Consider the following 23,831-nt stretch of genomic DNA (forward strand, 5'->3'; position numbering starts at 1 on the left):
TAAGTGGGTACTAGGGGGTCCAGCTTCAGCTGGTGTATCCCCAGTCCAATCGTTCTGGTCGGGTGAACTTTGACGGGAGGTTACTTCATCCAACACCACCCAGCCGGGTGGCAGTTCTACACTCTCTATTTCCTCCCCCACTGCGGGGTGGTAAACAAGATGTCTGATCAAATTCTCTGGTGTGCCCAAAGAGGCTGGTGAACCTGGTGTGGGTGATGGTCTATCCGCCTTCCTTTCCTGAGCCCTGTGGCTTTTATGTGGCCCTCCAATAGGTCTAAAACCCATACGTCTATCCATTCTACGCATTCTACTCATACGTTTCTCTAACCTTTGCCCACTGGGCCTAGCCCCTGGCCTATACTCAGAAACATCAGATTCAGAGTCAGTTGACTCGGTGTCAGTATCCGTGGTAGAGGTCAGTTCACTAGGCAGTCGTGACCTCCCAGCTATACGGGGTCTCAACTCTCGTCCAATGCTTACCGGCTTAGTCTCTATGGCCTTGCTTTCAGCTGAGTCTGGCTCCACCTCCTGGGTGTGTACGGGTAATTTCTCTCCCTCAGTGGATCCCTCCTGCTTACAAAGTCCCACTGATGCCCCGGCTCCTATCTCAAATGGCTTTGGTGTAATACGGTAGGTGTTCTCGGCTCCCCCATCCGTAGGCATTTCCTCCGGGATACATTCCCACAGCACATATTCTGATTTCTTACTACTACTTGAGTAATTCTGAGTGTGGTGCTGAGGCCGGGTAAAGGCCATACTAGGCTCGCCCTCGGCGACAACCCTGGCGAGGGAGGCAGGTTGGGAGGAGAGCGCGCTGGTCGTCCTCTTCGCCCAGGGTCTCTCGGAGGTGATGAAGGACGATCTTGCCTTCCGAGAGCTCCCTGAGCAATTGGACGACCTCATCGACCTCTCTATATGCGTGGACAACCGTCGCCGGGAGAGATCAAGGGAGCGATGGTTGACACGCGGCGCGCCTCCCCATGTGCCTCCCTACCCAGAACCCTTTCCCCGTCTCCCTGTGGAGGACCCTCAGGAGGAGCCCATGCAGTTGGGGGCAGCGCACCTCTCAAAGGCGGAGAGACAGCACCGCCTGAGCGAGGGGCGCTGCCTGTACTGCGGCCGGTCGGGCCTGCCCGGAGAAATCGGGAAACGGAGGGTCCCGCTAGTATCTGGGGGGGTGCTGGCGGGACGGGATCCACCCTCCATTCCTGGAGATTCCCGGACCTTTCTCCGGGTCGCAGTGCAGTAAATCACAGTTGGACAGTCTACTGTACCTTCTGACCTTCTTTCGCAGAACTTTTTCAGGCATGTTGCCATGACCACAGCTATGCTGGGTTTCCACGGTTATGTATGATGACTATTTGAAGAATAATTTCTCTAGAATGTTCTTCTCTCTTTCCTTAGTCCTGCCTGGTTCTGTACACTATCTGGGTCGGTGTCAGACTGCAGGAGAGGCTGGTGGAGGTAGAAATCAGGACGAGATCATTGTAATGTATGGAATGAGGAATGCTATAAGTGTATTTGATCAGGTAGCCTGTTCTACCTCCACCAGCCTCCCCTGGCAGACAGACTCCTGGGCTTCCATCCAGCTCTCTCGTCTCCTCTACCCTATAACCTCAGTACCTGCTTCAAGTGATGACTTTCCTTTATGTTGGATTGGGTTCTTGGGTTATGTTGGTCTGTGTGCAATTGCCTGGACCCAGTACTTCAAAACGTTTAATCTGGATCAGAATGAGGTGAAGATGAGGATCAGATCGAGCTGGCTGATTTCCCCCTATACTACTCAGATCTGATCCTGGATAGCAAAAAATTTGCCAGATCATTCTCACTAAATACTGGGCCCTGGCCTCACATCCAGATCAGGAAGATCAAGCTCTCCCCCATTCCTCCTCTACCTTACCCTCACTCAGTTCAGCTGCTTCAAGCTATAGGACTTTGTGTTGTGTTGTTTAGGTTGTGTTGTTTTCTGAATACAGCTCGTCAGTTTATAGCCTGTATGTGTATTCCCCCTGGTGTCCAGCCTGCCTCACCCCTGCCTCCGTGTCTGTCTGTCTGTCTGTCTGCCTGCCTGCCTGCCTGCCTGCTTGCCTGCCTGTTTGTCTCAGAGAGCACCAAGCCCCGGCCGCAACAGCAGCAGTCTGCCGAGAGGTCCAAAGAGAGGAGGCTGGCCAAGCCTGTCAGGAAGGTCCATAAATCAGCCTCCGCTCTGGACCTGGACACCAAGCCAGGTTGGAGCCCATACTCAGCCTTACACACACACACACACACTCTCTCTCTCAGTGTCTCCGTCCGTCCAGCTCTATACCACACCGTCCCTCCTGGCCTCTGCAGCTCGGAGCACGCTGACTATTAATAGCTTCTCAAATTTGTGATCAAGTTCAGCAGGGTTAGCTGTTGGCTCCCTCAGTAAACAGAGACAGCTGGAGGGTGAGGGGGGCCGGGGTTTCAACACCAGCCTGTGCTCTGCTCTCCTTTTCTCTAGCCTGCGCTATGCTCTCTTCTCTCCTCCATCTCTTCTTCAGAATCAGTCTCATTCTCATAGCACAGTCGGGTTGCCTCCTCCAAACTAAACAGACGAGGACGCTTCGGTGTAGACATTTTTGTGACTACAGTGTTGCATCTGAGAAAAACTACAAAATGTCTCATGACAACATGAATATTTTCCAGTTCTGGTTTTACAGCTAGTTCATTTTCAGTTCTTGATGATACATTTAATATGGTTAGAAAATGAAGGCTGTCCGCGGGCACTCTAGTAAAATATAGAACAGGTTAAAATACTAAATGTAATTCCTGAGCGTGAAATTCAAGTACTCTGAGGTCCTTGAAAATTACAATTAACTGCTTGAAAAAGTGCTTAAAAATCTTTGAATTTGACTTGTTCATATCTGTATGAACCCTGAATATTGTATCACAGCTGAGGTTTCTACCTTGTACCTTTACATTCCATAGACCCATCTCTGTGTCAGTGAGTTACCATCCAGCCACTGAGCAGAACCCCTTATCATTGTTCTGTTACCTCCAGGGTTACCCCCCCGGTCAAGTTCAGACCTACGTCTAAAACCGACCCGTCGGTCCGGCTCCTGCCCCAGCAGCACCGAGCGGCCCCGCAGCCATGGCAGGGGGCAGTCCCTAGACCTGGCCAGGACCTCCCACCCCTCCATGGCCACGCCCCTGTCTGCAGCTGCAGCTCTGGAGGAGAACCGAGCCCCCAACACGGACCACCTCTGCACCAACATCCGCTGTCTCCTTGACGACCTGCAGCTGTGCTGTGCTGCCAAGACTCGTGGTCCGGAGCGGCGTGGCCAGGAGGAGGCGGCCGGAGTCAAGAGGCGGGGCTCAGAAACACGGGCGAAGATCGGCCGCGCCTCCCGAGGCTCCCCCAGCTGCAGTCCGACCAAGCGCCAACTGGAGCCCGCTGAGCCGCCACCGGGAGCCAGAAAATGGCACTACGACGCCAACATGGTCCGCCAGTACATCGCTAGGCAACAGGACAAGCGGAAGACGCAACAGGTGCACACACACACACCAAACTACTGCTGGAGCAGGCTGAGCTAGGAGACGAGGTTACGCAGGCAGAGTCTACTGCTGAAGAACTGGAAATATATCACTGAAGAATAGAGGACGGGTCAGAAATAAGACATATATTTATTCCCGATCATTACTTCAAACGGTTATGAACATGATGAAGCAAACTCAACACAAGTGGTCACATGACCAGTTAACACAAGTTAACGTTTGTGGGGGGACATGCAGCGTTCGGCCTGTAGAGGGAGCTACAGGACTGCGGCCAAGGTGCGGAAACGAGGCTTTGTTGCACACCTGTTGCGAATGAAGCCTCGTTAACGAAATGGTTTAAGATGTGTGTGCCTCTGCTTTCAGGAGGCCGGCTGGAAAGCGGCGACTGGAAAGTCAACCAGGTCCTGAGGTACCCTCATAAAATAAACGGGCTTTTCCCTCACCAGACATATCGAGTCCGCCTCTGTGTCCAAGGACATTGTTACATTGGCCATGTCCCCCCACAACGTTACTTAATATCTGACTCCAAAAATCTAAATCTAAACCCATCGACACTGCTACTGCTGCTACCACCACTCTGCAGGTACACACACACACCAAACTACTGCTGGAGCAGGCTGAGCTAGGAGAGGAGGCTACGCAAGCACAGCCTCCTACTACTGCTGCTGCTACCACTCTGCAGGTACACACACACACACACAACAAACTGATGCTGGAGCAGGACGAGCTAGGAGAGGAGGCTACAGACACAGCCTGCTGCTGTTACTACCACTCTACAGCTATACACACACACACACCAAACTACTTTGGAGCAGGCCCAGCAAGAAGAGGAGGCTATGCGCACACACATGCAGTTTGAGTAAGCTGAGGAATGGAGATCGTTGTTCAATGTGCTAGATGTGATTCATATCAGTGCTATATGGGGAAAGGAACATACAGTGGGGGAAATAATTATTTGATCCCCTGCTGATTGTGTTAGTTTGCCCGATTACAAAGAAATTAGCAGTCTATAATTTTTATGGTACTTTTATTTTAACAAATAGAGACAACAAACCACCAGACAGCCCCCGGCCCCCACAGACAGCCAGAGGAGAGCCCCCTAGGGGTGGGGAGGACTCAGCCCAATGGCCTGGAGAGAGAGGAGGTAGAGAGGAAGACCAGCCGCCACGACTCCAGTGGGGGCTTCATCAGCGAGGGGCCTCTCTTGAGCGAGAGCAGCATGTCGGAGGGGGCCTGGAGCCCGCTCAACAACCACTGGGGAGTCCCCAGACCTGCCGAGTGTCTGGGGGCTCTGGACTACTGCGCTGGGGGGCAGAGGGGGGGTCTCCACCCCATCTCCCAGTTCCAGAGAGAGACAGACCCAGTCCTCAGCATCCCGGCCCTGTCCCTGATCCAGCCCAGAGAGGGCAGGGGGACCTGGGAGGAGCTGGCTAAGGGGAGTCCTCACCGTGTCATCAACATCTTCACCAAGAACCTGCACACGCTGGCTTGGTGTCCCAACCTGTCTTCTATACAGTACCCTCAAAGAGAGTGGTCTTTCTGAAAGTGGTGTTTCTTCCATCAGTGTTGTATGTATAATGATGATGTTTCTGATATTGAAGAATAATATCCAATGATGTGTGGAAGAAAGTGGATACTCAAGTTCAAAGTTGAATAAAGACAATTTATTAGTCAGAACGCTCTGGGACACCACGCCACCACCCATGAGCATGGACAGCAAAGTAGTGGCACTCACAAAGAGTTTGCAGTCAATTCTTATAGTCGATAGTAAACAGGAAACCAGGATTTATGGTTCGCATCAGATCGGGCAAAGTGCCAGGAAGTCTGGTCATTGTGTCACCAGAGAGCATGGGACCGGGGTACCTGTTGTGGTAACACAACATTTCAAGGATCTCTCAGGAAAATAAACATCAGATCAGTATGTTATTGGACATTATTGTCTCTCCTTCCTTCTCCCCTTCCATGTTGTTTTGGGGATTTTTATGTGGGAGGAGGAAACATTTCTAACACTATGAATAGCAAAAGCTGTGTTTCTGACTGTGCATCAGGGGAGGCTGGTGGAGGTAGAACATTGGAGGATGGGCTCATTGTAATGCATGGAACAAATGTAGAATGTATGTTAAAGTATGTGTTTCTAATCTGCAGTAGCAGCTGAGGAGAGAACCTCCCCTGCCCTGCGGTCTGGCCAATCAGCAGCCAGCTCAGGGGATGCACTGGCCTATGAGGACGACTTTGTGACATCACGCAGCAATGGCAGCAGCCTGTCTAAGAGAGGATATAGCGGCCGCAGGTAGGGAGGATGTGACTGTGTGTGTGTGAGTATTCTCCAATGTGGACAGTCACCTCTGCACCGTTTCTTTGGTTGATATTTTGGTTGATGAAAACCATTTTCAAGACATTACATCGGGCTGGAAGTTTGTCACACTGTCACCTATGAATATCACTCTAGAATGTTGACAATTTGGGCGACTTTATTAACCCTTGGCACTAAATGACTTACTTAATAACACCATTTATAAAGCAATTCTGTGAGAGGAGAGAGTATGATGTTGCAGAGTTTTCCCCAAAGAATGTAAGAGTGCCGCAGCGTCACCTTGTCCACTTGGCTCCTCCACGATGTAAACAGTTCAGAGCTCATTAAACTGATATTTAGTAATGATTGAGTCACTATCTTTGATCGCCAATGACATTGTTGTTAAAAGTGAAAACATTATGAACGCGACAGAATAAAAGAATAGACATAAACGAGAGTCGGGTTTGATAATGTAGTCCAGCGCCACCGTGTTCATAAATCCTGGGGAGAACCCTGTGTTCACATACTGACCACAAGGGGGCACTCCTAACACACGAATTACAGAGCGGTCCAAGCGTACTTCATCAGATGCGATTGGGATGTGATCATATGACTCATACTTCTACAAAGCTGTATTCTTCTTATTATTATTGTTGTCTGCTTGTGGTTTTCATAGGAACGTGTGAGCTAACATCGTCTCTCCTGTCATCTCTGCTGCAGTGTGAACAGTCACTACGAGGAGCTGTTGAGCAGGAGGTCTCTCTACGACCCCAGAACAGGAGACCTGACGTCCCATCACTCCTCTCTCTCCACGTCCGTCGTCTTCTCTCACTCCAGAGGCTCAGTCAAGAGAGGTGAAAACGACAACCCCCTGGGACTATTAGAACTACAACGCACTGGGGTCATTAAAACTACAAGCATTGGAACTATCCATTCAGATCAATGAACGATTAAACGTTCTATAACAAAAAATGAAAAATGAGCATGTTGGTCAGTGTGAGTATCTGTGTCAGGGGAGGCTACTGGCGGTAGAAATCGGAGGACGGGCTCATAGTGCATGGAATGAAATGAGGAATGGTATCAAACACGTGTTTGATCTCATTCAGTCTGTGTGTTGATGATCGTGTTAGCTTTGTTAGCTGAACATGCTTCTCTCTTTTTCTCTGTAGGCGCAGCCTTCGACAGGAGCAATGCCACCCTTGTTGAGGAGCAGATCAGCCCCTCCTCCGTGGCGTCGGAAGCCCCGTCTAACAACTCCAGGATGAGAGGCTCGGAGAAGAGCTCGTCCCTTAGCCTGGCCAAGAGCGCCTACTCAAACAGCACACTAGGGGATGCCGCAGGCCACTCTCTCCACAGGTAAGGTGCCTCCCACACCACTCACCAGGGGCTCAGAGGGGATTCCCTAGAGCTGTGATACCACTCACCTCACCCTCTTAGTGCTGGTACTTCCTTATTTCCTTCCTTCCTCCCTCCCTGCTTCTCCTGAAACCACAGAGATCAGTGAAGGCATACAGAACACATTATGCTCCTTTCTCCATGAGTTGAATTTCTGTATATAAGTATCAGTTTCAAATGTTCCAGTCACAATTTGCGACTTTGCTACACACACATTCCCTGGTCCTAAGTCGTTAGGAAAGTATGTGAATGAAGCTGGACATCACCCCAGCCACAGTGTTGCCTCTCAGTGTTTCTCAGCCAAGATAAAGAGGAATCTCTAACTGTGTGTGTCAGAGGGGAGAGGTCTGAATTAATGAGGTCTCTTCAGTACAGCAAAGGGTCTGGGGACACCCCCATTATTCCCCCTCAATGGTCTCACCTCAAGACTTTAGGCTTATGTTGCTGAGGGGGGATTTCTGGGCATGGCTAAGAGCAGAGGTGACGTGTGATATTATTATTATTATCATTATTGTTATTATTATTGTTATAATCATAATAATAAACATTTTATTTATACAGGGGTGTCCCACTGAGACCAAGGTCTCTCTTTCAGAGGAGCCCTGTTTACATTAAAATACATTATATAGTTGCGCTCCGTCCAGTTCAATCCAAGCCAGATCGGCTAAAATCTAAAATTCTCCAGACCTCCAAAGGAGATTTGGAGGTATGGCTACGCGGGACTAACTCTCTCCCAAAGCACTCAGACATTACACTGTTCTGTGTCAATGTTTGAAGCATCTCAAATCAGTCCTACTTTTCTGTCTGGTCTTCATTAAGCCAATAGAATGACCGTTGAAAATGGACGGCACATAGCCATCGGCTTTACTTCACATCAATCATCTCCTACAGCACTCCCCCCCCATTGCTTGCACACCGCAGAGGCTAGGTTTGAGTCGTTGTTATTCCAGGCTAATTAAGCTCTGTGCACAATAGCCTGGGGATGAGGATACCTCTATTCCAACCAAACAGTGACATCACCTGATTCCTCCACTAAACAACCAATCATTAGGCTTGTTTTAACTTAGTCTTTATTCTACTTTTGATATTACCTTCAGAGCTAGGGTGATGTTTGGAAGCTCTGGATGTTTTAGTTGATCTTCTGTCTGACCACCTCCTCACCCTGACCTTTGACCTCTTGACCTTCAGGCCCAGCAGCAGAGGCACGAGCGTGACCTTTACGAGCTGAAGGTCAAGGCTGAGCATGAGGCCATGGAGACGCAGCGACAGCTGGAGTACACACGGCAGAGAGTAGCCAGGGTACTGTACGCACGCACACATACACACATTCTGCTGTGGCATTTAGAACCGTCCACTCAGCACATCTGAGTGTACACCTTTTATCGCATGACGTGGCGTACAGTATACCCACCAGGGTCAAATACTGAACGATATTGTGAGCACAACTGAAGGTTGCCTTGATTATAAGGGGGTTTATATGTAGTTAAACCAGGGGAGGCTGGTGGAGGTAGAAATCGCAGGATGGGCTCATTGTAATGCATGGAATGAGGAATGGTATCAAACACAGTTCTACCTCCACCAGCCTCCACTGAGTTAAACCCTATATATTTGTAAATGTATGCTTGTGTCCAGGTCCACACATATTGTTAGCACTTCACATGAAGGTTGCCTTGATTACAAGGGGGTTTATATGTAGTTAAATATATATATATATATATATATATATATATTGTGTATGTGTCCAGGCCCATGCGAAGCTGCAGGGAAACATTGCCCAGTGTAGCAATGTCCGATATACACAGAAGCAGACGCAGTATTTCGTTAAGGGATTGGTAGTCCCGTTTATTATTGCGAAGTCTCTGGCTTTCCAGCGCTTAGTCCTCGTCCCACGACTTTTCAGCCGTCTTATCTCCTTCTTTGCCGTTCCCAGCCGACCTACTGAAAAAGCAGAGGCACACACATCTTAAGCACTAGTCAACGAGGCTTTATTTGCAACAGGTGTGCAACGAAGCCTCGCCGACACAACCCTGGCCACGGTCCTGTAGCTCCCTCTACAGGCCGAACGCTGCATGTCCCCCCACATACCCCCACCGCCCGACACAGGCCGGGGACACGACGGCCGACAACCTACTCCCCCCCCCCCTGCATGGGAGAGGAAGTCTGCCACGACCATCTGCGCCCCCGGTCTGTGCACGACCGAAAAGTTGAAGGGCTGCAACGCGAGATACCACCGGGTGATCCTCGCGTTCACATCCTTCATGCGGTGGAGCCACTGGAGGGGAGCATGGTCGGAGTAGAGGGTGAAGGCGCGACCCAGCAGGTAGTAGCGGAGGGCGCCGACCGCCCACTTGATGGCCAGGCACTCCTTCTCCACCGTGCTGTACCGGCCCTCCCTCTCCGATAGCTTGCGGCTCAGGTACAGCACCGGCCGGTCAGCCCCCTCCACCCGCTGGGTCAGCACTGCTCCCAGGCCTCTATCCGACCCGTCCGTCTGTAGGGAGAAAGGGAGGTTAAAATCAGGCGCATACAGGACCGTTTCTCCACAAAGAGCGCCCTTAAGGGCCTCGAACGACCCCTGGCACTGGCCCGACCATTGGACCGGATCCGGGGCACCCTTCCGGGTGAGGTCCGTCAAGGGACTGGCCAGCTCCGAAAATCCCGGCACGAACTGCCGGTAATAGCCAGCCAGCCCCAGGAAGGCCCTCACCTCCTTTTTCGTCTTGGGCCACGGAGAGGCGGCGATGGCCGCAGTCTTTTCAATCTGCGGCCGCACCTCCCCCCGACCCAAGTGGTACCCCAGATACCGGATCTCCCTCCGCCCGATCACGCACTTTTTCGGGGTGGCCGTCAGCCCCGCCTGCCTCAGGGACCGCAGAACAGCAGCCACACTCTGCACATGCCGCGCCCAGGTGTCACTGTGAATGACAATGTCATCCAGGTAGGCCGCAGCATAGGCAGAGTGCGGCCGCAGAATGCGGTCCATGAGGCGCTGAAAAGTGGCTGGGGCTCCGAACAACCCGAAAGGGAGCACCGTGAACTGGAATAGCCCGAGCGGAGTGGATAATGCAGTTTTCTCCCGGGATACCGGCGAGAGTGGAATCTGCCAGTATCCCTTAGTGCAGGGGTTCTCAACCTTTTGCAAGCTGGGCCCCCCCAAAGCTGGTTCATTGCAGTTGGGGCCCCCCCTCCTCCCGGCGCCACCCCCCCCCCCCCTTCCCCGCGCCACCCCCACTACACCACCTTGCATAGATAGATAGATAGATAGCCCTAGGCTAGGCTATTATTGTTAGGCCCACACTATTATTATTATTATTATTATTATCATCATCAGTAGCGGTAGGTAGGCCTATTATCATTACTAGGCTATTGTTATAATTGGCAGTAGCACCAGACTTCTAATGTGAGCTTGCAGGCATTATTATTATTATGAGTAGTGGTAGGCCTATTATCATTACTCGGCTATTGCTATATAATTATATGAGGTTACATGCTTTATTGTTGTTATTATTATTATTATTATCATTATCATCAGTAGGCCTATTATCATTACTAGGCTACTGCTATAATTGGGAATTGGCACCAGACCTCTGATATGAATTTATGCTTTATTATTGTTATTATTACTAGGCCTAATAGTAGGCATATCATCTGCATTTTTTACAGAAGCTTGCAGGTTGGCGATGTTAATGTGAGACCTGAGCCTGCTTTGCCTTGCAAAGATCCTCAATTCTTGGCGCAATGTCTGATAAACATAGCCTCAAAATAATCCTTGATTTGTGCACGATTGCGGTATTTGCGGTATTTCATTTATCGTACCTTCGAAGCTTTTTTGCAGCTGGTGGTGCGTCGGTTGCCTTGTTGGTCCTCACTAGAAATCTCTCCATTTTTGTTTGGTTTTGAAATAATTTGGATGTGGATTAGTTGTGTTTTCAAAAGTTTAGGCTATGATGTAACGATGTGTGCGTGCGTGGCTATGTTGAGAGACTAGTATCGGGGGCTAATCAGTCGGGACTTAGGCACGATCTTTAATACAACAGTACACAATAACGATTTTGCAGGCAATGCAGATTTTATTTTAAGACTTAACAATTGTAGTCCTTTGTGAGTGGGTGAGTGTGTGTGTGTCTTAGTCGCGTGGGTCGTATAGTTGTGTTGCAACACGGTGAAAAAGTTGCTAGCTAGTTAGCTAAGTGCACGCCTAGCAGTTAAAAAAATTACTGGCCAGGGCTGAGATGGGGATAATCTTTAAAAAGACTGTTTGTGGGGTTAGTCTTTAAAAAGACTGTTTGGGTTTTGAAGTATAGGCCTAAGTAAATCGATATCGAGATTGATAACAGATAGACTAGCGAGAGCTGGCACAAGCGAACTTGGCAAGAGACTAGACTAGAGTGAATGGAGCTACGACGCGTGTGCGGACGCTTATATAGTAGCACTTACGTGACGTTGCGTCACAGGCTCAAAATACTACCCCCTGTATTGGTAGATTTGAAATGAAACTGTGTGGTTGATTTGTTTGTGTGTTATAATAGTCCAACCACTTGCATTTCGACATGGGGGGGAATCTGTTGCATCTCATTTGTAGGTCTACGAATAGCCAGTGAGTCCGTGATTTTTTTTGTTTTTTTTTGTTTTTTTTTCCCCCTCCCATCCTGTAGCCTACTCGCGCCCCCCCGGGAGAGTGTCCCACCGGTTGAGAACCACTGCCTTAGTGCAATCCAATGTCGTGAAATACTTGGCCGTACCAAGCCGGTCCAAGAGCTCGTCAACCCGGGGCATTGGATAAGCATCGAACTTGGAGACTGCATTAACCCGTCTATAATCCACACAGAACCGTATAGCTCCATCCAGCTTGTTGACAAGCACGATGGGGCTACACCAGTCACTGCGGGACTCCTCGACCACACCCAGCTCCAGCATGGCTTCCAACTCCCTGCACACAATGTCTCGTTTGTGCACCGGCAACCTATAGGGACGCGTGCGCACCGTTAAACCCGGCTGCATTTCTATATGGTGGTCGATAAGCGTAGTCCGACCGGGCAGGGGAGAGAACACGTCGGCGAACTTAGCTTGCAAATCTGCAACGTCCGTGGCCTGGCTAGCAGAGAGATCGTTATCAATACCGACCGGAGTGCTAACTTTCGATTTTGGGACTTCCGGACCGAACTCCTCTCTCTCTGGAATTATTGTAGCCAGAGCAACAATGACCACGTCGTTACATTTTTTCAGGAGATTTACGTGATACACCTGCAAGCTATCCCCCCGGTCCGAGCGTACTACCTCATAATCCACGTCCCCCATGCGACGTGTGACCACAAACGGCCCTTGCCACTTCACGAGTAATTTCGTGCTGGAGGTGGGTAACAGTACGAGCACCTTGTCTCCCGGTGCAAATTCTCGTAGGGTAGTTCCCCTGTCGTATAGACGCTTTTGACGCTCCTGGGCTTGCAGCAAATGCTCGCGTGAGAGAACCCCTAGGGCGTGGAGCTTTGTGCGCAAGTCCAGGACGTATTGAATCTCACTTTTACCCTTCCTCCCAATTTTCTTTAAGAAGGTCTAGGACACCCCGGGGCTTACGCCCGTAGAGTAATTCAAACGGGGAAAACCCGGTGGAAGCTTGGGGGACTTCCCGTACCGCAAACAACAGGGGATCTAGCCATTTATGCCAATTCCGACTATCCTCGTGTACAATCTTCCGGATCATTGACTTCAAGGTCCGATTGAACCTCTCACAAAGGCCATCAGTGGTAGACACTGGTTCGAACCGCCTTGATGTTCAACAAGCCATACAGTTCTTTGAGGGTGCGTGACATAAAGTTAGTGCCCTGATCGGTGAGAATCTCTTTCGGGATTCCCACGCGGGAGATTACTTGAAACAATGCCTGCGCTACACTCCTGGCAGAGATATTGCGCAGCGGTATTGCCTCGGGGTATTGGGTTGCGTAATCTATCAAGACCAACACAAATCGATATCCCTGTGTACACCGATCAAATGGCCCGATAATATCCATCGCAATGCGGTCGAATGGGTTCTCGACCAATGGTAAGGGCCGCAAGGGGGCCCGTGGAATGGCCGGGGGATTTACCAACTGACATTCGCGACAAGAAGCGCACCACCTACGCACCTCTGCCCGAATTCCCGGCCAATAAAATCGAGCCATTATACGGTTTAGTGTCTTATCATAACCTAAATGGCCCGCCATGGGGTTGAAATGAGCCGCCTGGAAGACCATTTCCCGGCGGCTACGGGGAACCAACAATTGGGTTACTTCCTCCTGACTATGTGAGTCACGACTTACTCTGTATAACCTGTCGCTGATAATCGCAAAATAGGGGTGGGCGCGCACTGCGTCTGGCCGTACCAACGTACCATCAATTGCTATCACTTGGTCATAGGCCGATCTTAGGGTCTCGTCACGAGACTGCTCGAGGGGGAAGTCGCCTAGCAGCGGATAGTTCGGCGGGGAAATCTCGGGGTGAGACCCCCCCGCCTGCTCCGGCTCCCCGGCAGTGTCGCGAGGCGCCGCCTCCGCACAGAGCACATTACACGCCTCACACCTCCCTCTCTGTCGTGCACGCACCCTGGTAGCCCTCTTTACCGCTTGAGGAAACCCCTCCCAATCTACACCTAGAATCAGGGGATGCATGAGGCGTGGGCTAACCGCCGCCTGTACACTATGTTTTTTCCCCTCATAATGAATTTCGATAGCGACCACAGGATATTTGTGAATGTCCCCATGCACACACTTCACCAACACCCTCGACGCCTTCAACAATGCCCCCGGTCAACCAGGCGCTCCTGGATCATGGACTGCATGCAGCCCGAATCCAATAACGCCTGGTGCGTATCATGCTGTATCCTTACCGGAACACGATACGCCGCTCCTGGTCCGGGGGGTGGGCCCGGTATGTTGCCGATGCGGATGACCTGCCCCACCTCCATCACCGGGCACTCGGCCTGCACATGGCCCGGCCGTCCGCATCGCCAACACACCCCCCCTGTCGCTCGGGGTGCTACCTGTGGGGCCAGGGCTGGCTCCGGATGGGTGCGCCCCTGCCATCTCGTCCTCGGGGCGGGCGCCGGCCTTTCCCCTTTCCGGTCCCTCGGCTCCTCCCGGGCGCCGGCCCCCCGCCCCCTGGCGCAGGGCCGGGGTTGGTCGTCACAGATCCCGCGGTGGGAGGGAGAGATGGTCCTCTGCTAATCCCACGGCGGCCGCGAGATCCTGGGGTCGGTATACTGGACCCAGGCGGCGGTTCGGGCCGGGAGCCCCGTGAGAAACTGTTCTAGAACTACGCGGTCCCAAACCTCCTCCGCCGAGCTGTTCCTTGGGTCCAGCCACCGCCACGCGCTGTCCCGCAGCCGCTGGGCGTAGGCGAAGGGCCGGCTCCCCTCCTCCATAGTCAGGGCCCGGAACCGGCGACGGTGCTCCTCCGGTGTGAGGCCTAGGCGGTCCCGAATTGCCCGGGCCAGGGATGGGTAGTCCCGTTGGGCGGCCGCTGGTAGGCTGTGGGCCGCGAGCTGCGCCTCCCCTGACAGGAGGGGCAGCAGATGGTAGGCCAAGTCTCCGTCCGGCCACCCCGAGACCCTCAAACACCGCGAGGAGCGCCTCCGGGTCGTCCAGGTCCCCCATTTTCTGGAGGTGGATCTTGGGGGGGCCTTGTGCCGACCCGGCCGCCGGCCCCGCCTTGATGGCCCCGGCGAGGTCCCGGTCCTCAGCCCTCGCCGCTGTCATCTCTCCCACCGCGACCTGCTGGTTCTGCTGCAGGAGAGCCTGCTGCTCCAAGATCAGCGTCTCCATGCTCCTGTCCCAGGTTGGGCGCCAATGTAGCAATGTCCGATATTCACAGAAGCAGACGCAGTATTTCGTTAAGGGATTGGTAGTCCCGTTTATTATTGCAAAGTCTCTGGCTTTCCAGCGCTTATTCCTCGTCCCCAGCCGACCTACTGAAAAAGCAGAGGCACACACATCTTAAGCACTAGTCAACGAGGCTTTATTTGCAACAGGTGTGCAACGAAGCCTCGCCGACACAACCCTGGCCACGGTCCTGTAGCTCCCTCTACAGGCCGAACGCTGCATGTCCCCCCCACACCCAGACACAGCAGGAGTCTCTTGGGGGGCTCCAGGAAGCCACCACTGAGATGATTAGCCAGCAGGCCGAGGCTGTACGCTACACAGCCGACGCCACTCGACACATCAAAGAGGTCTGGTCACACACACACACCTCCCTCATACTCAAACAGCCACTTTGTGTTTCTCCTCAATAAGTGAATCCGGCCTATGCCCTGCTGACATACCCTCTCCTCTTTACTTTCTATCTTTTTCTACTGTCTCTGTCCAATAAAAACAGAAACAATATACTGCCCCACTCCAATAAATAACCTTAAAGAAAAAAAAATAAGTGTGGTGTGGCGTCAAGCTTTCGTTCTGACCACAAGTACAATGAGTGTGTGATACAGTCTAGTGGAGGTAGAAATCGGAGGACGGGCTCATTGTAATGCATGGAATGGTATCACGAATGGAATGAGGAATTCCTCATTCCATTCATTACAATGAGCCCGTCCTCTAGCCTCCACTGTCACTCTCTCCCTCAGATGACAGAGCTGGCCCGAGGTCACACATCTGGAGCCCTGAGTCTCCCTGCTGCCCCTATCACTACCCTGCTAGACCAGCAGAGGCAGCAACACCACTCCTTCATCAAACAGCTGCACTGATACAGACAGGTAACGACAGATGCACATAGCTAACCGCTAGCACAGCTAGCAACCACTAGCATAGCTCTCTACCACCGATACGGACAGGTAACGACAGATACACATAGCTAAGCACTAGCACAGCCGGCAAAGACCGGTATCGCGGGAAATCCGACTCGGATGCTTGGGTAGCGTCTATTTCCGGGTCATCAAAGTCAAAGTCAAAGTGGCTTTATTGTCAATTCTTCACATGTCAAGACATACAAAGGAATCGAGAGGACGTTTCTCACTCTCCCACGGTGAGACAGATAAAGTGCCCAGGCACAACAGATAACACATACTAAAAGTAAAACATTCAATAAAAATAATTTAAACAGTGCAAAAAGAGCAGTCAGTAAAGACAGTAAATAGCAGCCAAATACTGTGTATTCTGTATAAAAAAATAATAATAGTGCAATAGTGCATTGTAGCAATAGAATAGTGGATTGTCCAGAGTCCGTAGTGTTTTGGGGGGGGGGGGGGGCTGAAGGGTTGGGATGGGGGGGGTGGTTGGGAGGGGGGGTGGTGGTTTCAGCTTCCTGACAGCTTGGAGGATGTGGCTGGGGGAAGTGAGGGGAGAGAATTTAGCTTCCTGACAGCTTGGGGTATGAAGCTTTTCGTGAGTCTGGTGGTGTGGGCACGGAGGCTCCTATACCTTCTTCCAGAAGGCAGGAGGCTGAACAGACTGTGTGCGGGGTGGCTTGCGTCGCTCACAATCGAGGTAGCTTTGTGGGTGAGGCGGGTGGAGTAAGTCTCTTGCAGGGAAGGGAGTGGGGCACCAATGATCTTAGCAGCTGTGTTCACAATGCGTTGCAGTGCTTTCCTACTGTGTTCGGTGCAGCTACCGCCCCACACAGTGATGCAGCTGGACAGGATGCTTTCAATGGTGCCTCGGTAGAATGTTGTCAGGATCGGTGTGGGAGCTTTCGCTCGCTTCAGCTTGCGGAGGAAGTAGAGGCGCCGCTGGGCTGTCTTCGCCAGTGATGCGGTGTTGGTGGTCCAGGAGAGGTCCTCACTGATGTGCACCCCCAGGAATTTGGTGCTGCTCACTCTCTCCACAGCAGCACCATCGATGGTCAGTGGTGGGTGTTCGGTGTGCCCTCTCCGGAAGTCGACCACAATCTCCTTCGTTTTGCTGACATTCAGCAGGAGGTTGTTGTCTCTGCACCACGTGGTCAGAAGGTTGACCTCCTTTCTATAGTGGGTCTCGTCGTTCTTGGAGATGAGACCCACCAGAGTTGTGTCGTCCGCAAACTTCACCATGTGATTGGTGCTGTGGGTTGATGTGCAGTCGTGAGTCAGCAGGGTGAAGAGCAGGGGACTGAGCACACAGCCTTGGGGGGCCCCTGTGCTGAGTGTGATGCTGCTCGAGGTGTTGTTGCCGACTCGTACTGCTTGTGGTCTCTCGCTGAGGAAGTCCAGCAGCCAGTTGCAGAGGGAGGTGTTGAGCCCCAGCTGGTCCAGTTTACAGATCAGTTGTTGCGGGATTATGGTGTTAAATGCTGAGCTAAAGTCTATGAAAAGCATTCTCACATATGAGTCTGCTTTTTCCAGGTGGGTGAGGGCTGGGTGGAGAGCAGAGCAGATTGCGTCCTCTGTGGAACGTTTTGCTCGGTATGCAAACTGAAAGGGGTCCAGGGTGGGGGGGAGGATGGACTTAATGTGAGACATGACTAGCCGTTCAAAGCACTTCATGATGATGGGGGTCAGTGTTACAGGGCGATAGTCATTGAAGCAGGATGGAGCGGATTTCTTTGGCACAGGTATGATGATGGAGGTCTTGAAATGTGATGGGACAGCAGCTTGACGCAAGGAAGTGTTAAAGATGTCCGTGAAGACATCCTTAAGCTCCTCTGCGCAGTCCCTCAGCACACGGCCTGGGATGTTGTCTGGGCCTGTTGCTTTGCGGGGGTTGATGGTAGAGAGTGTCCTCTTCACACTGGCAGCAGACAGGCACAGGACCTGATCGTGGGGGGGGGGTGGAGTTTTCTGTGGGCTTGTAGTGTTTGTTGCTTCAAACCGTGCAAAGAAGCTGTTGAGGTTGTTGAGCAGAGAGATGTTGTTGTCGCAGGTCTGTGGCGCGGGCTTGTAGTCCGTTATGGTCTGAATGCCCTGCCACAGGCTCCGCGTGTCTCTGCTGTCCTTGAAGTGGCAGGTAATCTTATTTGTGTAGTCCAGTTTTGCTTTCTTGATGCCACGGGACAGGCTGGCTCTCGCTGTTCTTAGGCCATTTTCATCCCCGGCTCTGAAGGCTTTGTCTCTGGCCCTCAGCAGCCGATGGACAGCCCCTGTCAGCCATGGCTTCTGGTCATTTCCTGATTTTGATATTGAGCAATAATCTGAATTATGAGTGCATGTGTATTTAATGGATTTCACGTGCAATTTAGCTAATATGTGTTTGTCTTGAGCTAGCTTTATGTAATGTAGAGAGTCACTACAGTATTTATCCAATTAAACATTAGCCAGCTATAAGCGCTGTTCAACTCAATCATTAAAATAGAATCACTTAATTCCCCCCCTAAAAAAACATTCTCCAAGCAGGATCAATCCCTGCCCCTCACGCGTGAAAGAGCAGGGACATCTCTATCATGACACGCAGACTACATGACAGAAGGAGGCAACAAGTGTATATGATGATCTGTCAAGGTGTGGAAATCCGACTCGGTGAGAAAATTTACTCGGGTGATATTGATTTTAATGATCGAGTTGAACGGCACTCATGGCTGCCTACTGTTTAATTGGAGAAATACTGTAGTGACTCTCGACATCACATACAGCCAGCTTGATAGGAACGTGTATTAGTGAAGTTGCACCTAACATACACTCATCGGCCACTTTATTAGGTACACCTGTTCAACTGCTCGGTAACACAAATATCTAATCAGCCAATCACATGGTAGCAACTCAATGCATTTAAGCATGTAGACATGGTCAAGACTTCCTGCTAAAGTTCAAACCGAGCATCAGAATAGGGAAGAAAGGTGATTTAAGTGACTTTGAACGTGGCATGGTTGTTGGTGCCAGACGGGCTGGTCTGAGTATTTCTGAAACTGCTGATCTGCTGGGATTTTCATGCACAATCATCTCTAGGGTTTACAGAGAATGGTCCGAAAAAGAGAAAATATCCAGTGAGCGGCAGTTCTCTGGGCGAAAATGCCTTGTTGATGCCAGAGATCAGAGGAGAATGGCCAGACTGGTTTGAGATGATAGAAAGGCAACAGTAACTCAAATAACCACTCGTTACAACCAAGGTATGCAGAAGACTATCTCTGAGCGCACAACACGTCGAACCTTGAAGCAGATGGGCTACAGCAGCAGAAGACCACACCGGGTGCCACTCCTGTCAGCTAAGAACAGGAAACTGGTCACAATTCGCACTGGCTCCAAAATTGGACAATAGAAGATTGGAAAAACGTTGTCTGATGAGTAGCATTCTATAGTCATTGTTAGAGCAGCCGACTGGGGATATGCAGAGCTAGCATTTCAAACTGTGGATGCGCTGATATTGCGCAAATAAAGTTGCAATTATAATGGGACAAGTTGGAGGTGTCTGCGCAGTTATTGTGCATGAATGATACGGAGGATGTAGCGAGTGATTATTGACGGAAGGAGAACAATGTTAGCTTGTGTTAGCAATCGAGCCATAGTGCTAGCCCACACAGGGTCATTGTTGCGCTGCGATTGGAATACTCAGGTAGCTACATTCTAAACACACCCGTGTGACGGTACGCTTTTATGGAAAAGCAGGGGCCGTCACACCAGTGTGACGGTACGTTCTTAAAGGTTAATCGCCACAGCCTATCTGAGTATTGTTGCTGACCATGTCCATCCCTTTATGACCACAGTGTACCCATCTTCTGATGGCTACTTCCAGCAGGATAACGCGCCATGTCACAAAGCTCACATCATCTCAAACTGGTTTCTTGAACATGACAATGAGTTCACTGTACTCCAATGGCCTCCACAGTCACCAGATCTCAATCCAATAGAGCACCTTTGGGATGTGGTGGAATGGGAGATTCGCATCATGGATGTGCAGCCGACAAATCTGCAGCAACTGCGTGATGCTTTCCAGCACCTTGTTGAATCTATGCCACAAAGAATTAAGGCAATTCTGAAGGCAAAAGGGGGTCCAACCCGGTACTAGCAAGGTGTACCTAATAAAGTGGCCGGTGAGTGTATATTACACTTATTGCCTTGTTACTCCAGTCCTCTCCTCTCTATTCGTTGATTTCCTCCAGTCCAGTCCTCCTCAGCATCTGAGCACACAGAGTCGATTTCCATTTATACCAGGCTCTCTCTCTCCTGAGCTTCTCTCTGCCAGCTGGAATGTGAAACACCTTGGTCAGTGGTGTCAAACATTCGACAGTCACATCCGGCCGCTGCCGGGTTTACTTACGTTATTTCATACACTATATGTTGATGTTCAATTCAATAGTTTAAATGCTGCTTGCATAAAATCAAAATTGCAGAATTGAGTTGACCCTTCTGCTCGCGTGAGGTTGCATTTGGTCCAATGCGTCCCCTGACCACAAATGAGTTTGACTCCCTCCTGACCTAGGTCTTTCTTTCAAATACGGTTATGTTGTGACCCATCCAGGCCTGACAGAGCTGTGTGTTGTGTCCCCCAGCTATAAGAGTGAGTCCTCTGCCACCAGACCAGAGGAGACCCTCTCCATCCCCTCCAGACGACCCACACTATGGTACCGGACCTCTCTCTGAACCGTAGTGCCACTCTGGGCCTCTCAGTCACATTTAGTGGTCCTCACAGGCATAAACATGGTGGTCACTCCCAGTACTAAACAGCTCTCTGTCTCTCTTTCTCCCTCCCTCCCTTCCTCTCCCTCACTCACTCTCTCTATACCTCTGTTTGTCTGTGGCTCTCTCCATCTCTCTCTCTACCTGTATCTCTCTCTCTCCCCTCTCCCCTCCTCAGTGGTGGCAGCAGCAGCCACCTGAGCCCGTCCCAGGCCTCCTCAGAGCAGAGGGAGAGGAAGGAGAGAAGGAAGGAGGGAGAAGGACAAGGAGGAGGAGGAAGCAGCAGCTTTTTGGAGGAGGAGGCTCTCACCGCGGCCAACAGCTCTATCCCCAGTAATGGTGATGCCTCCCTGCTGGACAAGAAAGGTAAGTCATGGGGTCATAGGGGTCATGGTACTGTGGGAACAGGAGGAGGACATTGTCACAAAGGGAAAGGCATAATGCCACCTAGCCTATCAGAGGGTGAAGTGGACCAATGGAGGCTGGTGGAGGTAGAAATCAGTGGACGGGCTCATTGTAATGCATGGAACGGAATGAGGAATGGTATCTCAATCGGCTGATACCATTCCTCATTCCATTCCATGCACTACAATGAGCCTATCCTCCGATTTCTACCTCCACCAGCCTCCACTGAAGAGGACCTACCGCCATCTTGCTTCAACTTATCCAACCCCTTTCAGATCTACACCAGACACGGCCTGAGTGGATACATTGGCATTACAATAGCTCTCCCGCCTAATCACTTGTCATAACATACAAAAACGTCTGTCAGGAAGGTACAAATATTTTTCTTGTCTGTGGCGACAGAGTACTCTCTGAAGTTTGACGAGTCGATGACGGAGGACAACCTGGAGGAGCGGTCGTTTCGCTCGCTGCTGCCCTCCGAGGCCCACCGCCGGGGCACCCTGGAGAAGAAACGCCCTCCGGAGGAGTCAGACGACAAGGCCAGCCAGGAGAAGACCACCCCTAGTGGCCTCGACACCTCCAAGCTACTGACGATGGTGATGATGATGGTCCTTTCTCAGCTCACAAGTTTACATACCGTAAAACATATTTTAGTAGCCTGTGCATTTATTTGCTTTAACCATGTAGCACACCCAGCGTGTATTGGAGACAGGCTATTATTGGAGACCGGCGATTATTCTGCTCAAACCCACAATATGACAGAGCTGAATACATACCACACTGAGAACAAATACATTATACGAAAATGATTAGCCTCCAATGAATCAGTCAAAACCTTAATCTTTGATAGATATCGTCATTTATTACAGTTTCCATACAAGACTGCCGCTGTCATACTAGAAGAATGGTAACGGTCGGCCAGAATCATCTGCTAATATAAACAGAGAATACATTGTTTTGACCCGGCATGTATTAGGCACAGGCGCTTATTTGCTTCATGTCATTCGTGGCCCAGCTATTATTGGAGACAGTCGTTTGTTGGGTTTGTGCTTGTACCAGTTCACCTGACATAAGCTTTGATTTCTCCTGGTTTATATAAATTCAAGATTTGTGTGAGTGCAGTGTATATGATTTTTATATATATATTTTTTAAACTGAATCAAAACTGAATCATGATAAACACATCCAGCAACAACGCCTCTCATTGACTCTGTTGTAGTGCTGGTCTGTGTTGGGTAGAGCATGTGTCCTAGCTCAGAGGGAAAATGGATGGTTGAACTGGCAGCCAGTGTGAAGGGTTAACTCCTACTAAATGTTAGAGGCTCTTAGTGGGGTGCTAAGAGAGCCAGGTCAACCAGCAAGACAGCCTTCACACCTGCCTGCCACATATGGAGAGAGGGTCTTGTACATACCTACCAGTGGAGGTAGAAATCGTAGAGATCTCACAGAGATCTTAGTTGCTATCTTGTGGCATATGGGTCTGTAGTCGGGTCTGTAGTCATTCAAGCAGGCTGGGGAGGTGATCTTGGGCACAGGGACGATGGAGGATCTTTTAAAACAGGTGGGAACTACTGAATTAGCCAATGATAGGTTGAATATGGTAGTGAACACAGGAGCTAGCTGGTTAGCACAGGTCTTAAGTACTCTCCCAGGTATGCCATCCGGGCCAGCAGCTTTCCTAGTATTCACCTTCAGCAGAGCCCTCCTCACGTCGTGTTCCGTCACGGAGAGTGCTTGCTCTGCCCCAGCGTGTGAACTCCCATCAGCCGCACTAGCCAGCACTCTGACGTTGTTGTTGTTAGAGCGAGCTAGCGGTGGTGTTGCCAGCCTCAAACCGTGCATAAAAAGAGTTCAGGTCTTCGGCTAGGGAGGCATCTGCACTTCCAGTTGAGGGGGGTGTGTTCCGGTAGTCCGTAATAGACCGTAGTCTTCGCCATAGGCCCCTGGTGTCGTTGTTCTCCATCTGCGCCTGCATCCTGATGACACCACTCTCCCCTGGCTTGGCACTACCACCACCGGAGAGCCAGTAATAATGAAAGCTCCACCAGGCCTACTGGAAGACTCCTGGCCCAGACTGGAGGCTAAACCCAAGAACCTGCACTGCTCTTCACCCTCTGCGCCAGAACCCTGGATTACTTCTCGGGGAAGCAAGCATCGCAAGATGCCTTTCCACCTCAGGAGGACAGTGGAAAGGCAAACAGTCACCGCCTCGCGCACCTGTAGAGGTCCCTCGTCTCAGCAACAGATTCCATGCCCTGGAGCGGCTACATACATCCCAGCCCACTGAGCCTGCACCTCCTCCTGGTCCTCCTGATGCCTCAGCTGCCCCAGTGCCCAGCCCCACGACTGTGGCCCCTGTCATCCCTGCTCCTGTCCCAGTGTCTACTGTTCCTGTGTCTGCTGCTACAGCTACATCCAGGCCATACACAACCAGATCCCAGCGCCCACACTCCAGGAGATCCATCAGACCTAAGCCTAACCACCCTCTCCCATCAACCATAGTCCTAGGGAGCTCCATCGTAAGAGACATCAGAGTGAGGGGGGGGGGGGGGGGTACACCTACTGTTTCCCTGGAGCCTATGTGTCAGACAAACACACTGACACAGCTGTCTGAGAAAGTCCAGGCCCCCACAGGGTAACGACATCACCCATTCCGACAAAACAAAGTCAATCAAATCAGTTACCTTGTGTGATTTACTACAGCCTGTCATGGTCAACACAAGGGTCCTGGACTAA

The 23,831-nt window shown here is 51.0% G+C and overlaps 1 protein-coding gene across 1 annotated transcript in view; it reads left to right on the forward strand.

Moving 5' to 3' along the window:
* Window positions 1-850: 850 nt before the first annotated feature.
* LOC310824072 (centrosome-associated protein 350-like) overlaps window positions 851-23,831 on the forward strand; it is a gene marked incomplete at both ends in the record, with an annotated part of 50,112 nt that continues 27,131 nt past the window's right edge. Inside the window, 14 exon segments of the mRNA XM_083696954.1 lie at window positions 851-1,165; window positions 2,132-2,228; window positions 3,023-3,510; window positions 4,577-5,009; window positions 5,662-5,806; window positions 6,530-6,663; window positions 6,979-7,165; window positions 7,247-7,251; window positions 7,632-7,684; window positions 8,393-8,503; window positions 15,297-15,404; window positions 15,795-15,907; window positions 20,564-20,635; window positions 21,463-21,691. Coding sequence (XP_083553080.1) covers window positions 851-1,165; window positions 2,132-2,228; window positions 3,023-3,510; window positions 4,577-5,009; window positions 5,662-5,806; window positions 6,530-6,663; window positions 6,979-7,165; window positions 7,247-7,251; window positions 7,632-7,684; window positions 8,393-8,503; window positions 15,297-15,404; window positions 15,795-15,907; window positions 20,564-20,635; window positions 21,463-21,691 — 2,490 coding nt within the window.

This window comes from Argentina silus, assembly GCF_951799395.1.
Source record: "Argentina silus genome assembly, chromosome: Y".
Lineage (NCBI taxonomy): Eukaryota > Metazoa > Chordata > Actinopteri > Argentiniformes > Argentinidae > Argentina > Argentina silus.